Below are 18,610 nucleotides of genomic sequence, written 5' to 3' on the forward strand. Positions count from 1 at the left end.
TCATGTTCTGTTTCTTTATCTGTATTCAATTTATATAAATGTGTTCCATTTCCGACAATATTCTGAGCAATAGAGGATTTATAGACATTTTCATATGTTTCATTTGGGGTGTTAAAAAGGTAAAAAGATAGGACAAAGCTAACTGAAAACGCCAGAGGGAAGTAGTTAGAACATCTTAGAGTCTCAGCTGGTTCCCAATGCTGTATATAAATTCATTTCACAGGTTCCATCCTGAGTCACTGCCATACCCAGACTTCCAGCTTCTTACTTCAACGTTTTAAGCAAGAAGGTTAGAATTCTTTTGAACCAGGGAGGGAGGCTCTAAGTCATACCAAATATAGACCAAAACCAGAAACATAAGCACACATTAACATTTGCACTCATGGTTTTACTTAAAAGCACAGATGCACATTTTACATCCATAAACAGTCAGATTGTCAACATAGAGACAGCATCACCGTCAGAATACCAGCAACAGTCAGCAAGTATCTCATGTGTCAACTGTGTGCTCATTCTAACCATCTAACATAAATTAAATACTTTATGCCTGACAACTACCCATGAAGCGGATGTCATTATCCCCCATGGTATAGTGGAGGAATTGGAGAACAGAGACATAAAGTAATGTGTCCAAGGCCGCCTTAGTTAACAAATGTTAGAGTTGGGATTTAACTCCAGGAAATATGACTCCACCACCTAGGACGCTGGCAGAAAACAAACTTGCACACTCACTTGCATGTGCACCGGAAGTATGCATATACTCACAGCCACAGCTATGTCTAGAAAAACTGCATGCATCCTATAATATGCAATTTCATGTGGCTATGTTTACTTTAGAAAAAGAGAGATAATCATAATAATGATAATAACTATGTTTCACCAAGATATGACTAAACGCAAAACAACATGTTGAGTGCCTTAAACAAACTGTTTCATTAAATATTCAACTCAAGTAAAAGTAATAGGGATTATCACCCCAAACTAGAAACTCAGTCTCTACTGGGTGTGGTAGCGCATGACTAATTTCAGCACTCAGGAGATTGAGGCACGAGTATTACATGTTCGAGCCCAGCCTGGGCTACATACAAAGAAGAAACTCCGTAAAATTAATGAACTGTTTAATTAATTAACTCAAGCCTTCGTACCACAAAAAATTAAAAAAGATGGCTAGATTCTCACATGGATAGGAAGGACTCAGATATTATCCTAAGTAGGCCCAGATACTTACTCTGATTAAAATCAAACTTAAAGATTTTTAAAAAATTAAATTCTCAGGTTTTTCAGTATATAGCAACTGTGTAAGTATTAATCACCAATCTCCATATTATGTTTGGCAGAAAGCCCTACATGTAAAGACAGGCCTGTTTGGCGGGGTACTTCTTGCAGAAATCTGGCTGCCCCACTAATTGATAATATAACCTGATCATTATTTAACAACTATGATCTTGCTTACTCATGAGTAAAGTGAATTTATTATCAGCCTTGGAGAATAAATCAGAAAATTTACCTAAAAGAGCCTTAGTAATATCAGTGTTTAGAAGACAGGAGATAGTTCTTACTATTAGCTTTTCCTTCTCTCTCCTGGCTAGCTTGCTAATACATCCTTGCTGTTTCCTAAGAAATTGCCTTTATTTACCACATTGGACTATAAAATCCTTGAGAGTGGATGGAAAGTAATACAGGTGTCTGTGTAGCTACTGGCAGATGAGGTACAGAAGGTCCAGGAGTCAGGGTAGAGCAGCTACTACTAAAGTGAAGGAACGAGGAATAGGCATAGGCGTTTCCACCTGTTTGCTCCAGTCTAGTTTCTAGCACTAGCTTGAACAGTGACTTCAGACAAGTTTCTTTGCCTTATTGAGCCCCAGTTTCTTATCTATAAAACAGTGAAAGACATAGAGCTAAACTATACAATACTTACATTGTAGAAGTTACGGAAATGTTATAATCTAATGGAACACACATTTGCATAACTATGAAGAATGTGGCATTTAAAAAGTTCTCAAAGACTCGTTTCTCTCACATGATGTCAATACTCACATTTCCTGATGGAACACAGGTACCGTCACATGTGCCTACATACAATACTATGCATGGAAATACAGTTAGCCATCCCTTAGGACCCTCACACTGGAAGGAGAAGCCTTTGTTCAATGGATGCCTGATTGTAACCTGGACCTCGTTCAAACTTCCTCCTCAAGGGTTACCATCAAGGCAGCTGTGCCTTCAGCTTATTTACCTAGAGAGAAAACAGTTCCAGGTAAGGGTTCCATGATTGCAGTCTCACCTGATAGTCTCAGAAATGTCTGGAGAGGCATAGTGCAGCCCATTAGCACAGAATTAATAAGCAGTCAAGTTTGAAAATGGCGACTAAGATCCCACAGTCTAGATAATATAGAACCAATGTGCTCTTCGTATCTGCAACCTTATTTCTCATAGTCCTATAAGATATGGATTGCTTCCCATGTTTTCTATGCAGCGCAGAGGCTTTGGCGTCACACCTCTTAAACAAAGCCTGGGGCCACCAGAGTTTTCATCTTTAATACTATTTGCTGCCTCAGAGTTGTGAAGATTAAATACATAATAACAATTTATACCTGTATATAGTGCAAATAAGTGCTGATGTACACAAGCTAGTTATGAGAAAAAAATAGTGGCTATTATCATTAAAACTGAGGAAGTAGATTTGAACATATAACCAATCACTATCACAAAGCTTTACCTGTTTTGATTTTGTTGGTTTGTCTCCTTATTTTTTCTTTCGGGTTCTGGGAATCAAACCCAAGTCATTTCACAAGCAAGGAAAGTACTCCCGGCCCAAACCTTATAATTTTTTGGATAATGACAGACACATATACATTGTACACATCAGGAACACATTCAATGTACAGAAGCATTCTTACAGTAGTATAAAATGCACTCATTCCAAGCTGACATTCTCTTCTCGGAAGAAAGTTGATTTAATGTGAACTAGACCTTGGGCCAGTTATGGTGACACACACCTATAATTCTAGTACTCGTGGAGGTGATGGGTGAGGCAGGAAGATCAAGAGTTCAAAAGCCAGGCTGGGCGATATGGTAAAGTCTAAGTTAACCTGCTGTCTCTAGCTCCGTTTCTCCGTCTCTGTGTCTGTCTGTCTGTCATGTCTCTCTCTCTCTCTCTCTCTCTCTCTCTCTCTCTCTCTCTCTCTCTCTCTCTGTGTGTGTGTGTGTGTGTGTGTGTGTGTGTGTGTGTGTGTGTGTGTGTAAGCAGAATTTAGCATCAGATAAATTTAGTTTTGAGTGCTATGTGTTTTGTGTTTAAATAAGATAAGTGGATATAGAATCTGGAACTTATCAAGCATCTTGTAAGGACTAGTCTCTCTAACTTTAAATTACTGACTTCCTATCTTTCTGCCTTGAGACTGAGTTTGGCATGGCTGTTGTCATTTACGTTGTTTACTTTGGTTTTTATCATATACTTTAAGGGCAGAGGAAAGGAAGAACCTATAAACTTACTTTGGACATTTCATGATAAATGTGGAAAGTATCCAAGCACCAATAAAAAGAGAGAGAGGGAGAGAGACAGAGAGAGAGAGAGAGAATCACTTCCGTATTCACTGTTTATTCATTATGTGACACTGAAAAGCTATTGCAGCTTCCCGAGCCTAAGATCCTTGTTTCTTAAATAGTGAAAATCTATACCTTGGGCCTCTCAGTGGTTTCTTATGAAGACCAAATGAGATGAAAGACATGAAATCTCCGTGGAAACTTTTCATCAGGTCTGTGGCATGTTTCTTGATGCTGGGCCTGCAGAGAAAAGCCAAACCTGTGTGGAAAAAGGAAAACAAGAAATGAGATGGATAAGGTGAGCATGAGGGCCGGGTAAAAGCAAAGAGGAAGTCTCTTCAAGAAGAAAGAAAGTAGGAGCCATTCAGAGGAAAAAGCTAAGGGCACTTTCTGGGCTACTTGGAATTCAGTATAATTTAATTGATGTACACGGAAATCTCGCTTCAACCAGAGTAGAAAGTGAAGCCTCTCCTTCCTCTCAGTTACCATGGTCCCCTGGCCTAGACCTTATCAACCCTGGCAATTTGCATCAAGGTTTTCCCTAGAATTTGCAAGTTGCTTCTTTACTGTGATAATGCTTTTTTTTCTCTCCCTGTAGTCTTGTCTTAGTTAACTAGACTGGGTTTAAAAGGTTCAGCCTAAATTTTAAGAAGCCACTCAACTGAATAGGAATTTGGAGCTATCTTCAGCCATCCATTCCTCCAGTCTCTGAGCAGCCTTCCTAAGATTCGCCTGTCAAGATTCTCCTTTTGGCTCCCTGATTTCTTAACGTTTTATCACTCTGTTGATAGAAAAAAAAAGTGGCATTAATGACCCTCAATCAAATTCTGTCTCTTGCCTGTATGAGTTAAAATTCAGCAAATTATTTTCACTTCTGTGAGCCTCTGCTTTCTCATCCTCAAAATGGGGATTCTGATTATTTCAATTATTTCACAGGACTGGTTTGGTTTGAGACTCAAACAAATGATAAATATCCGAGGCAGTATACAGATTGTTTGTATAGCATATGCAAATAATAAAGCAGATACTCAGTACTGAATAAACTATACTTACATATCTACCAAGCTTTTAGAAACCATTTTTATATGTCTGTGTCTCTGAGATACTTAGAAAACTGAGACCACAGTGGTGAAATGGTTGGTTCAAAATCATGCAGCCAGTTACCAGGAAGGTCAGAATTCGAATCCACGCCTAATAAATTTTGTTCATTGAGCATTACTTACTTTTTAAATGATTCTTAAAATAGTTCACTTTCTTAGTGTGACTCAATTACTCAAATCACACTTGGAGTGTGACTCTATCTATCTGTGCCTATCTTGTCTGAAAAATATGAAAGTTAAGCATAGTTGTTTTTTAAGGGTTGTAACCTTAAATTCATGGAACTTACAGTCCATGATCTCAATGAAACGTCCCAACCTGAGAGACAGAAGATGAACAGGCTGTTTAGACAGCAAAATGAATTATTCTCAAAGACTTCAAGATTGTCCCAGAAACAGTGGAATCAGTAAGATTCTGGCCATTTTGACTAGAGGAACAAAAGGAAGGCAGTCTATTGTCTCCTCTTACTTCCCTGTGCACCTAACTAAACTTCCTCCAACTCTCGGTCCACCTACTTTCTTTCCCAGTGACTCTGGACTCTTCTAAAGCCAACTGGATAAGCATTTTGCAAAGGAAGGCAAGTGAGGCTGTTTCAAAAGAGAAAGAATCTTACCTTTGTTAGGGAAAACCCTTCCTTCCTTTCTTCCCTCCTTCCTTCCAAATTCATGTCAGCGGCCCATCAGTGCTGAACTGCAGACCCCAGCCTGAGCCTGCCAGCCCTGTTTACTTAGTAAACACGGCTACAAAGCGCTTCCCATGAATTAAATCTAGGACTCCTGTCTGGCGAGGATTACTGACTGGGGTGAGTGAAAGGGGGAGGGGACAATGCTGGGTGCCCTCTTTTCCACAAACTAAACTACTGGAATGTCCTGTTCCCGCCGGTCTGGTACAAAACCCGGGGTGGTTCTTTGACAACATCCGGGTGTTTTCCAAATCCTGGCGAGGATCTCCGGAGGAATTACAAGGAGGTGTAGCTTGCTAGAAGGCTTTGCTGAACTGGGTTCAAAACGCATCTTCAGTGTGGCCAGCCAAAGCCTGCAGGCAGATTCCAACTGCCTGGGTTAAGAAACAGGACGACAGGGGGTATAACTCGCTGGTAGAAATGCTGATAATGATAGTGACAATAGTAATGCCACAATGCTCTCTTAAAAATTAAACTGTCGTCTGGATTTTTTTTTTTTGAGCCAAACACCATTTGTGCTCCTTCTGCAAAGAAAAGGCAGTGAAAAGTCACAGGACTCAACAGAACCTATGTCCTGGCTTTTCTGGCTTGGAAACAAAAACTAGTTGAGAGAATTTGGCCTTTACTTCACTGGGCCTCTTTCCATTTGTGTGATTAGGGCCTTAAAGTAGACATGAACCCATTTATCTTTGTAAAATTACAAATCTAGGAATCTATGACGGTGTATTCTCAGTGTTCAAGAGCAGTTGAGAAAGAAACGTAAGGAAAGAATGAATGAAGAGAACATCATGAAGCTGAATACCTTGTCTTGTTAGGAGGGGCTATTTCTACCCACCAGACTCCCCAGCCCCAGGATGGGTGTTGGTAAGATGGCAGTCGACTATCTGGTGTCCTTACTTTGTGATGAGGAGATCGCCACGGAGAGCAGCTGTCTTCTTCACGCCGGCTGTATATGCTTCCTTGCCCCGAACCTGGAACACCTGGAGTAGGGGCCACGAAAGAGAACTCTCATAAGACCGAAAGTCCCACTGAGCTGGTAGGGCAAAGTCTGAGTCATAAACAACTAGAGGTTTTAAGTATACTCAGCCACTGAGGAGCTGCCCTGCAAATTGCAGCGTAAGCCAAGGGAAGTGGAAGTAACAGCAAAGAGAAGGGAGGAGCCGCCAGACTCAGCTACCTCAGAGACACGCAGCGGTCAACAGCAGCTGGACTGGTTCAAAGCAGCACCTATGATTACCTGCCTGACATACATGTGGACCTTGAAGCTAGAGGGGGAAGGTGGGGACCAAACCCATTAACCTGGGCTCCAAGTCCAGGCTCTAAGGCATTTATGACAGGGAAGGGAGGGGAAGGAATAAGGTCTGCGCTCTGACTCATGAAACACAACAAGAAGCAGGTCATTATAGATGCCCTTCAGTCAACACAGTAAAGACTACGGAAGGCAAGCAAGGCGAGATTTCCGGGCTTGTATTATTTTTTTTTTACCGATTTCACTGAGAGTGTAAGAGGCGAACATGTCTTACAAAGATCTTGCATGTTTCTGGTGCTTTCTCCTGGGAGTCATTTAAAACATTTTTTAGTGGTTGCCTATAGACCACAGGTTGGCAAGCTTTAATGTAAAGTGTCACTTGGTATATATTTTATTTTTCAAGAGTAGATAGTCTCTTTGTGATACAACTTTTAAAACTATAGTTATAACTCATCTATATTTGAACAGAAAAAATATAAAATAAAAAAGCAACAGACAAGATTTGGGCTATGAGCTATGGAGCTTTATTCTTTTCTTTTTCTTTCTTTCTTTTTTTAAATATATGAACATTAACATGGAATTTGAGTCTAGCGTCCTTGATAGAAATTGCAATTTTGCCATTTCCAGATAATGCAAACATGGAAAAGTATTTTAATCTTCTCAAATGTAAGTTTTACCCTTTGTGAAATATGTATTATCTTTGTTTCATAGGGCTATTATGAGGAGGGAAATAAAATTATATATGTGAACGTGGTGACTGGCACATAGTCTAATGACAGAAATGATGGTTGCCTTAATTTTATTAAAGGTATAAAACTAGGGCTGGTGATGTATCTTAGTGGGTAACAGCTTGAAAAATATGCACAAAGCCCTGTGATCAATCAGTAGCACCATAGGAAACCTGGGTTGGTGGAAAATGTCTGTAATACCAGCAGGACACAGAAGAAGGACGATCAGAAGTTAAAGGTCATCTTTGATTTCATATTGAGTTCTATGTCCGCCTATATGACATATATTAGGTATATGAGACTAAATAATAACTTTCTTATTAATACAAATGGTATGAAATATGGTAAATTGTGGTGATTTGAATGAGAACTGTCCCCCTAGGCTCATATATTTAAATGCTCAGTCATCAGTTTGTGGACAGTTTAGGAAGGATTAGGAGGCATGGCCTTGTTGGAGGAGGTGTGTCTCTGGGGCTGTGTTTTGAGGTTTCAAAAGCCCATAGCAGCCAGGCTCTCTCTCTCTCTCTCTCTCTCTCTCTCTCTCTCTCTCTCTCTCTCTTTCTCTCTCTCTCTCTACCTCTCTACCTGCTGCTTATGAATCAGCATGTCAGGATGTAAAGCTCTCAACCACTACTACAAAGCCATGTCTGTCTATTTCCTGCCCTGATGATCATGGACTAACCTTCTGAAACTATAAGTAAGACCCTAGTTAAATACGTTCTTAAGTAAGTTTCCTTGGTCATGGAGTCTTTTCACAGCAATAGAACAGTAAGTCACAAATAAAGGAAGTATGCTTCAACAATTCCTGCTTTATATTCTAGTTATGTTTCTGAAGAACCCACAATGATCCTTAACATATCATTTTACCTCTGGGGAACTTTTACCAATAACATTTAGAAAATAACTAGACTTTCATAGTTTTATTTCCCTATTTCTTTATTATAATAAGAAAAATATTAATTCCCCTCAGATTTTGAGACAGTAGAAATGATCCTTCAAGTTTAAATATCTTTCGTTTAATTTGTCTTTTCCATTAATTAATTAATTTATTTATTTATTTAAAATGTCCACCTCCTAACCTCCTCCCATTTCCCTCCCACTCCCACACTCCCTCTCTGCCTCCTTCTCCAATCCTAAGAGCAGTCAGGGTTCCCTGCCCTGTGGGAAGTTCAAGGTCCTCCCCCCTCCATCCAGGTCTAGGAAGGTGAGCATCCAAACAGACTAGGCTCCCACAAAGCCAGTCTATGCAGTAGAATCAAAACCCAGTGCCATTGTCCTTGGCTTCTCAGTCAGCCCTCAGTTACGTTCAGAGAGTCCGGTTTGATCACATGATCCATCAGTCCCAGTCCAGCTGGCCTTGGTGAGCTCCCATTAGATCAGTCTCACAGTCTCCATGAGCAGACACACCCCTTGCGGTCCTGACTTCCTTGCTCATTTTCTCCCTCCTTCTGCTTCTCATTTGGACCTTGGGAGCTCAGTGCAGTGAGCCAATGTGGGTCTCTATCTCTATCTCCATCCATCACCGAATAAAGGTTCCATCTGGATGGAACTCCTTAGCACAGAAACAGGGACGCCTGGTAGTCCAAGGACCCTGCAGACAAAAGGGCAAACATGGGGGCGACTTTCATATTTTTTAAGATCATCATATATACATTTATTTTTTTTACTTTTATCTATTATTTGAGAATTTCATACAATGTATTTAATCATATTCATTCCCTTTCTTTACTCCTCCCAGATCCATACACTCTTCCCAGCTCACTCAACTCTATCTTCTTGTTTTATTAAACTCACCAAGTCCAATTTGTGCTGCCCATATATGCCTGCATGTATGCCTTCCATTGAATGGTAATCAACACTAGCAACTGAACCTCTTCTATCAGCAATCAATTGGCAATAGCTTCTTAGGTATGGTGGAATGTCACACCCACGTCCTTTCCCCAATTAAACTTTTGCCTGCTTGATATTGCACAGTGGTGTGGGAGGTCCCTCTGTCTATGTGTTACTTTTATTGGTTAATTAATTAAAAAACTGCCTTTGGTCTATTGATAGGGCAGAATTTAGGTAGGTGGGGAAAGCTGTACTGAATGCTGGGAGAAGGAAGGTGGAGAGGAAGATGCCATGGATCCTCCACCAGAGATAGACATGCTGAAACTTTGCTGGTAGGCCACGACCTCATGGTGATATACAGATTAATGGAGATGGGTTAAATTAAGATTTAAGAGTTAGACATTAAGAAGCTAGAGCTAATGGGCCAAGCAGTGATTTAATTAATATAGTATAGTTTCTGTGTGATTATTTTGGGTCTAAGCTAGCCAGGATGAACAAGTAACCCTTCCACCAACAGCACAGGTCTTGTGCAAGCTGTCTAGGCTTCTGTGAATTCATTTGTGTAACTGTCTTGCACTGTCTAGAAAACACTGCTTTCTTATGGTCTTCTTCCACCTCTTCTTGCAATTTTTCTTCCCCACTTCCACAATGATCCCTGAAACTTTGGAATAGGGGGTATCCTGTCAATGTTGTTTAGGGATAAGCATTCCACACTCTCCTATTTTCTGCACCATGACTAGTTGTGGGTCTCCATATTAATCACCATCTATTACAAATAGAAGCTTTACGTGTAACTTCTCAACTTGAGGGTTGAGAAGATGTATTAATCCATAGGTGTAATGATGGGTCATTACAAGTCAGTTTGATAGTATGCTCATTTAACAGAGTAATAGTTATAGTCACTCCTCTTGGGCTTATGAACTGTCTAGCCATAGTACTTGGTCCCCAATGTTTTGCCAAATTTGTGTTCATGTTGTAGAATTGGATTTACATAAAATCAGAAAATAACTGGTTACTCCTGTAACATTAGTGTTACTATTGTACCAGTGGGTATGTCTTGTCATTATGGTCATTGTTGTAACTGGTAAAGTTCATATATGGGTAAGGTTGGTGATATCTTTTTTCCTCTATAGGTTTCCAGATTTTAAGATTAATTTTGACCACCAAATACTTTCTACAAACAGAATCATAGTAAATACCCGCTCTCTGTGAAAAATAAAAGTCAAGCTGTTCTAGGCAATTTGAGGAGGAAAAGAGGTAATAGCCATAGCAAAGTGTATGACACGACAATACAAATTGAAAAGAAAACTACCTCGAGATTAACATAAAAGAAGCCATTTGAAGACCGAAAAGCCTTCCCCACCTTCATACAACATATGAGACATGCTCAAGAATATCCTATGATATATACAAGTATGGAAGAGGCAGTTGCTATGAAAGGAATTATGGTCCATGAAGTTTTGAACTTTTTACTCTGTCTACCCCCACTGTTCAAAGAGCTTTTCTTTAATAAACTATCTCTCTTTCTATTTTTAGACATGTGTATTTGCTCTCATATTTTGTTGTGAGATATAAACCTGGATAATTTCATTGGTATCCTTAGACTCAGATATGTGCCTGCAACTAGGAATCCAGTAATCTACTTGGATAATATGCCTCCCCTTTCAAGCAATATGGCTAACCTTGGGACACCGATAAGAAACCTTTAGGACATTTAAAGCAGGTATGAAAAGCACAAAACCAAAGTATCCTTAATGGGCTTCAAGCTTTAAGCTGTATCACTAACCCATCCTTTCCTTATATTTATTCATCAACATGATCAATATTCCCGGATTTTTTGATTGCAGACTTTCACCCTGAAGTAGTTCCAAAGATGAGATGGCTACAAAGGCACTAAAAATAGGTGTAGCATTGTATAGTAAGAAAGACAAGTAGTTCAGAGTTAGAAAGACCAAGGATCATAAAAGAACAGAGTTTAGAACTAATCACTAGAAGCAAGGATAAGCAAGTGTGGAATGGAGCAGAAACAAGTTGTACTAACAGTACCATAACATGGATGTGAGAAATTAGCTATGGCTTTATTTTATTGTTCCCCCATCTCTTTGTGTGTGTGTGTGTGTGTGTGTGTGTGTGTGTGTGTGTGTGTGTGTGTGTGTGTGTTCTTTCCTTCTACTATGTTGATCCCTAAGATCAAACTCAGGTCATCAAGATTGGGGACATTTGTCTTTATCCCACTGAACCATAGCAAGGATTCTAGTCATGGCTTTCTGTAGCAACATTTGGTATCTTAATTAGAGCAATCTATAATAAATTTAGAGATATATCAAATATACAAATTATTAACATTTGAAGAGATGGGAATGTTTATTGTCTTAATTTATTGTTACGTGTATAAGACATGCATTGGATTGCTGTCATGCAGCAAGCAAAGATGTAAAAATATTATGTCTAATAAAAGAAAATAGAAAAAAATCAGGTCTCAAACTCTAGTATTTATCAGAATACCTTGAAAAATTATTAAGACACCAAACTTTTGTATCAGGACATCTTTGGTGGGGCATGGAACCATCATATTTCAAATGACCTCCCAAGTGATGCTAATGTTGCCATAAAGTACTATTGCTTAAAAGCTCCACCCTGCCATTTCACCTCCATGTGTAGTGTGATGCTTGAGTTCCATACCTGCTTCTCTTGTGTGTGGGTGTCCAGGCCTAAATGTATTTCCTTCAGATATCTTATGTATGTGCAATTCTCCAAAAACTCAGCCAAACATCTATTCCCTTTGCTGCAGACCTTGCCTGCTTGTGTGAATATAGCCTTCCAGCTTCTTGACACAGTCTTTCTTTCAAAATACCTACCTGACTCCAGTGCTCTCAAAATGGTACCAGTTGACCAACTCCACCCTCTGACCGTCCTCTGTTGTCTAGCTTTTCTTCCTGGTGGTGCTTTCTGGGCACAGGCAAACCTTGCTTGAATTTTAAGTTTGCTTCTCCCTGAAATGTGTGATTTAAGTGAGGTCACTGAACTTTCTGAGTATCTGTTTTGTCATCTACAACAACAGGCTTTGAAATAAAATGGAAAAAAATGTTTATACAAAGACGAGCACAACATTTGTCACATAGAAAGGGACAAAAGTAAAACGTGAATGCTTAAATAAACATGTCCATATATGTATGTGTATATATCCATGCACCATGTGGGAGTCTAAGAAAATTTTATTCTATAAATATTATAATCAAAATATTCTTAGTAGTGGTTTACTATTGTCATTGTGACCCGGTACCAGGAAGAATAGCTTTAACTTGACATTTTGAACTATTCAGATTTTTCAGGTCTTATAAATCAGTTTCTTTATTTTTATTTTTAAAAAGAATATCTGAAAAATGAATGTGAACCAACTTTTGTTTCCTTCCCTTCATTTCTATGAGTAAGAAAGAAACTATTGGAATTAGGAAGATGGATCAGTGGGTAAAACACTTGCTGTAAAAGTGTCAGGGCATGAGTTTGGTTCCAAATGTGATGTGGTGGCCCACATTTATAACCCTAGTGCTGTTATAAGGAGAAGAGATTATAGTCAGAGTTGAGAGAATCTCCAGAGCTTATAGGCCAGTTAAGCTGGTGTTTGCATCAGTAAAAAAGACATACCACCTCAAACAAGGTGAAAGGTGAGGACCCCATACCAGAAATTGTCCTCTGACCTCCACACATGAGTCCGCATTTACACAAACAAACACTAATATGTTCACATGGACAATATTTAGAATAAATGCAAGCTGCTTTCCAAGATACTAAACACAACAAAATCTGTGGTTATAGCCTATGCAGTAGAAACTGGGTTTCTTTTCAGCTATACTTTTCAAATGAGTTGAATTTATCTCTATTAATTCTTTAACAAATGATTACTCTTTACATGGAAAGGAACGTAAATGGAACGGCGCCTCCCCGAAAAGAGTTTGCACTCATTCCCTGAAATTTATAAATGAGGATATTACATGACAAAAGTTAATTAAAATCAAAGATGAAATGAATCACCTAATCACCTGGTTTCTAATCACTTGGCCTTAAAACAGGGAAACGATCCTGGATTTATCTGGTGGGCCAAATGATATCTGACAGACCCATTAACATAAGAAAGAAAACAGAAGAAAAAATCAAAATGAGGAATTGTTAGAATCCAGTCCACTACTGCAAGCTTTAAAGATGGAGGAATTAGCCTCTAGCCCTCAGAAGACAGAGAGCCCTCCCTCTTACCCTTAGCCAAAGGTATAACCTGATTAAGTGGTAAGACTCTAGAGAAAGACAACCGAGAATTGAATGTTTCAATTCTCCTCCATTTTGTTCCATTTCCTAGGTGTGGACTTTAGGCTGGTACTTTAGAATTTATTTTAGTTCAATTTCCTCCTCTATTAAAAGGGGATAATGCTAGTGACTGTCTCTGAAGGTTATTGTGATGATTATATAAGCAAATACATGAAACACCTTTTCTTAAATAAATTTATGAATGTATGTATCTATGTATGTATGTATGTATGTACGCTATTTACTTATTTTACAGCCAGGCTGCAGCTCCTTCCCTTCTCCAAGTCCCCCTACCATACCTTCTCTGTTCCCACCCTCAATCCACTCCTTTTCCATTTCTACTTAGGAAAGAGCAGATCTCCCATGAGTATCAAAAAAGCATGGCATATCAAACTACAGCAAGACTAAGCTCTGTAGACAGACTTTTCTTTCTGAGCCACCAGCTAACAAAATATGATACAGAGACTTATTGTTAACTATGAAAACTAGGCCTTCGCTTAGTTTCCAACTAGTTCTTATAACTTAAGCCGCCATATTTTTTTTTAATCTATGTTCTTCCACACACTCAGTACCTTCTCATCATTATGCCATCCTGGTAATTCTGAGTCTTGCGGGGATATCTGCCTTTAATCTTCCCAGAGCTCTCACTATTCAGAAGTCCCACCTATACCTCCTGCCTAGCTATTGGCTGTTTACTTTTATATTAAACCAATCACAGTGACACATCTTCACACAGTGTAAAAGAATATTCCATAACAAAGTACCTCACCATGCATCAAGAATGGGCAACGTGCCCCTGCATGAACAGTGGGAGGTCCCTCAAACCTGCAAAAAAATTCACAGACAGCCCCTGTTCCTACCAGCAGGACTCCCTAAAGAGGACCAAGCCACACAACTGTAATATTTATGCAAAAAGCCTAGGTCAGTCCCATTCAGCATCCCTAGCCTTTGGTCAGTCTCGTGAGATCACATGAGCACAGGCTAGTTGACTCTGAGCTTTCATGTGGTATTTTTGCCTCCTCTTGCTCCCACAATCTCCTCTCTTTCACTTCTGCAGGATTCTGCAAACCCCACCTAATGTTTGGCTGTGGTTCTGCACCTGTCTCCATCAATCGCTGAATGATGCCTCACTGATAGCAACTGGGGTAAGTACCAATCTGTTCACAGGAGATAGCCAGTACAAGCTATATGTCTGCTACTGCTGAGAGTCTAAGCTGGGAGCCTCCTTGCATCCTCCTGAGAGATACCCTTTACCAGGTTTTTACCTGACCCCCAATGTGCTCCCCCACCTCTCCAATAGTCCCTCATAGTGCTCTCCCCCTTTGTCCCTCCTCGCAATCTAATCCTATCTCCACCAGCCCCAAATCTACCCATGAAATCTCCACTTCCCTTTCCCAGGGAGATCTTGGTATCCCCACCCATGAACCCTCCCTGTTACCCAGTCTCTGTGGGTTTGTAGACTATAACATAGTTATCCTTTATTTTACATCTACTATCCACTTATGAGTAAATACAAACCATATCTGTCTTCCTCGGTCTGGGTTACCTCACTCAGGATTAGTTTTTTTGAGTTCTTTTCATTTGCTTGCAAATTTCATGATACCATTGTTTTTAACAGCTGAGTAATAGTTCATTGTGTGAATGCACCACATTTTCTTTATCCATTCTTCAGTTTTGCGGCATCTAGGTTGTTTCCAGCTTCTAGTTACTACGAATAAAGCTTCTATGAACATAGCTGAGCAAGCGTCCTTGTGGTATGATTGAGCAACCTTTGTGTATATGCCCAAGAGCAGTATAGCTTGATTTTGAGGTAGATTAAATCCCAGCTTTCTGAAAAGCTGCCCTACTGACTTTTAAAGTGCCTGAACAAGTTTGCATTCCCAACAGTAATGTTCTATTGACAGTGTCTCTTGCTTTCCAGAAAGTTTTCAATTTCTAGAATAGTTTATTAATTGTTAATCTTAGTGCCTGTGCTACTGGTATTATGTTCAGGAAGTTGTGTCCTGGGAACATGTTTTAATACCTAGAAACTTTCTAGTAAATACAAGTGAACATCAGAAGTAAAACTTGCATAGCTTGACTAACAGTTCTTTTAAATAAAACTTGTAGGGCTGTGGATCAAATTTATGATCTTCTATATGTTAACCTAATAATAACGTGATAATGGGTACACCAGCTTTTCTCCATGTATATTATGTAAGGGTCCTGCTTTTTCAAACAATATGTTCTGATCACTGTTTCCCTTCCCTTATGTCTTCTCAGATCCTCCCCACTTCTCTGTTCTTCCAACTTAAAGCATTCTTTGTATCTCAAAATAAAAAAAAAACAGGCAAAATCCAAAACAAGAATGAAGCAAAATAAATAACTGAAACCAAAAATGAAGCAAAAAATAACCTGAGAAATATATACGCATGCACAAATAAACACAAACATACAATGTGCCCAAACAAAGCAATATGAGACAAAAAGTCTCCAAAAATGATTTTGAAATAATTTCATGTTGGCTATCTACTGTTTGGAATGGGGCTCACCCTTAAGTATGGTTTGTATACCCAGTGAGACTCCCTTGGAGAAACTAATTTTTCCTTTTTGAGCAGTTGTCAATTGGAGATAATGTCTTGGTTAAGAAAGGAGACTTTAGTTTACTTTTCCACCTCAGCACTTGGACTCTTGTCTAGTTTGGACTGGTACAGGTCCTATGTATGTTGACACAGTCTTTGTGAGTTCATATGTGTGTCAGTCCTGTTGTGTCTAGAAGATACTGTTTCCTTGGTATTGTGCATCTCTACTGGCTTTTACAATATTTCCACCTTCTCTTCTGTAGAGTTCCTTAAACCCTAAAGGGAGGGATTTAGTGGAGACATCTTATATGGGACTTAGTATTCCAAGGCATCTCACACATTCTTTAGCTGAGTATATCTGTATTTGTTCCCATCTACTTTAGGAGGAAGCTTCTCTGATGATGGCTAAGAAAGCAATTGATTTATAGGTATAGCAGGTCTACTATATTAGGAGTGATTTAGTTGCTATGTTCCTTTAGAAGAACAATACTGGTTGATTTTCTCCTAGGTCCCTAACATATCTAGTCTAAGGTTTTTGGCCACCCAGGCAGTATCATTTCATAGAGTATGTCTTAAGTCTAATCAGACAGTGGTTGATTATTCCCACAAGCTTTGTGTTACTATTGCACCAGCACATCTTGCAGGGGACATCACCTTTGTAAATCAAAGAGTTTATAGCTGGGTTGAAATTTACCTTTCTGTTTTGGTAGCATGCACAGTACTTTCCAGGGCCATGAACACAAGTCAGCAGAGTTGAAGGCTCTAGTCAGGCATCAGCTCAACTTCTCCATATTTAAAGAGTTCTGTGGGTGTTGTCTTCAGCAAGGGGGTCTTACCATCAACTTGTGGAGAAAAAAACAATAATTTGATGGTAGTCATTCTGGCTGGGGTCAGTTGGAATCCAAGAGTTTTAATTTTCAGCTTTTTAATAGCTGAGGATGCTGAAAAACGTTTTTCAACTGTTTATTTGTCATTTGCACTTCTTTTGAGAACTGTTCAGTTGGCTCATTACCAAATTTATTGATTGGATTTTTATCTTAAAATTAAGCAGTTCTTTATATGTGTTCTAGGTACTAATCCCTTCTCTAATGTATGAGTAGCAAAGGCTGTTTCCTGTTTGGTAGGCTGCCTCCTCACTCTGGTGATTATTTCATTTTGTATTCATAAGCTTTTTTTAAACTCATCTTTTCCTCTAGGTGTTTCAATGTTTCAAGTGTTACATTAAAGTCTTTAATGCATTTTGAATTGATGTTAAGGATGTGTATATATATATATACACATATCCATCCAAGGGTCATCTGTATTTTTGTATTATCATCATAGTCTTTGAATCAAGGTACAAAATGATAGCATATTTCTTTTTAAAGCTTAGTATTAAATATTAAATATCTTCCCCATTTTAATTTTGTATTACTCTGGCAAGAAAAAAAAGAGTTTTTATATTCAAGTTACTTGAAACCTGGACACACTTCCATGATTAGCTGACTTATGTCAAAGTAGATTTAGGCTCTAGGAAGATAGGACAAAGTTGTAATTGCTTTGAATAGTGTGCTAAAAACTGAATGGCCTGTTATCAGTCAAGATACAAAGTAAGGAAATAAGGATGGGGTAAGGGAAGTATATTTTCTTGAAGAAAAAAATAATTCCTGAAGATTTCTAGTTTATACATTTTTACTCAAATGGCTGAAGGAGTGGGTGAGATCACAACATGAGCTTCAAAGTCCTATCCTTGAAGAACCAGCATCCCTTGCTGAGATGACTGCTGAAGAGGGCAGCTCCCCAGCCAGGGACAGAAATGGATAGTTGATTGCTTTATTTCAATTTCCAGAGGTTGTGACAGTGAGGTGAAAGCTCACTTGTATGGACTTCTCGAAAAGGTTACCTCTAGAAATGGACAACTCAAACTCTTCCTCTTGCTAAAGTAAGGAAGTTATTTTTCAATGTACTTGGGAAGTTCCTCCTCCCAGAAGGGAAGGCTCAGAAGAAGGGAGTCTTAGAAGACTGCCCCCTTCTAGGTAATGACAGAATTCCTAAAGTTTAGAGATCCAATAGAAGTGTAGATGTGCACAATCTCATGAAACTGGAACCCTATGTAAAATTTTCCCGGAAAGAAACACTCAGGAATCCAAATAGCATCATCTCTGGTGATGTTCATCACAGCCAGAAGGAAGAACCGGCCTCTCTAGCCCACTCTGCTGGCCTTGACTTCAAGGAATTATGATAGGTCTAGAATTGAAATTTTAGGTGACTGTTGCTGGTTCATGAAAACTGAACGACTTAGACACCTGATTTTTATAAAGAAGTCAGATACATAAAATGGTTAAAAGAAAGCATCTTTAACAAACAGTGCTGGACTAACTGGATTCTGCATGTAGAAGAATGCAAATAGATCCATATTTATCACCCTGCACAAAACGCAAGTCTAAGTGAATTAAAGACCTCTACATAAAACGAGATACACTGAACCTAATAGAAGAGAAAGTGGGAAATAACCTTGAAAGCATTGGCACAGGAGAAGACTTTCTGAACAAAACACCAATAGCATAGGCACTAAGATCAACAACTAATAGATGGGACCTCATAAAATTGAAAATTGTCTGCCCCGTCAAAGGGACAA

The 18,610-nt window shown here is 39.1% G+C and overlaps 2 protein-coding genes across 11 annotated transcripts in view; one reads left to right on the forward strand and one right to left on the reverse strand.

Annotated features, from left to right (window-relative positions):
• The window catches only part of Heph (hephaestin), an 87,184-nt gene extending 80,801 nt beyond the window's left edge, over nt 1–6,383 (reverse strand). For 4 of the 10 annotated variants that reach the window (XM_085684415.2, XM_048417788.3, XM_048417787.3 and 1 more), the window contains exon 1: nt 2,038–2,236. Coding sequence is in view for 6 of the 10 variants with exons in the window: in XM_085684413.2 (XP_085540539.2) it covers nt 3,682–3,805; nt 4,209–4,239 (155 nt within the window). In the remaining 4 variants the exon portion in view is untranslated. Of the gene's footprint in view, nt 1–2,037; nt 2,237–3,681; nt 3,806–4,208; nt 4,328–5,257; nt 5,506–6,223 lie in introns of those variants that run through there. The other 6 variants (XM_085684413.2, XM_085684412.2, XM_085684411.2 and 3 more) reach the window with 4 other exon arrangements.
• Nucleotides 3,763–18,610, forward strand: part of LOC125389362 (heat shock factor protein 3-like) — a 113,395-nt gene continuing 98,547 nt past the window's right edge. Inside the window, exons 1-2 of the mRNA XM_085684416.2 lie at nt 3,763–3,844; nt 14,490–14,577. Coding sequence (XP_085540542.1) covers nt 3,768–3,844; nt 14,490–14,577 — 165 coding nt within the window. The 5' untranslated portion in view covers nt 3,763–3,767. The remainder of the gene's footprint in view (nt 3,845–14,489; nt 14,578–18,610) is intronic.

Source organism: Myodes glareolus, chromosome X (genome assembly GCF_982192425.1).
Source record: "Myodes glareolus chromosome X, mMyoGla1.1, whole genome shotgun sequence".
Classification (NCBI taxonomy): Eukaryota; Metazoa; Chordata; class Mammalia; order Rodentia; family Cricetidae; genus Myodes; species Myodes glareolus.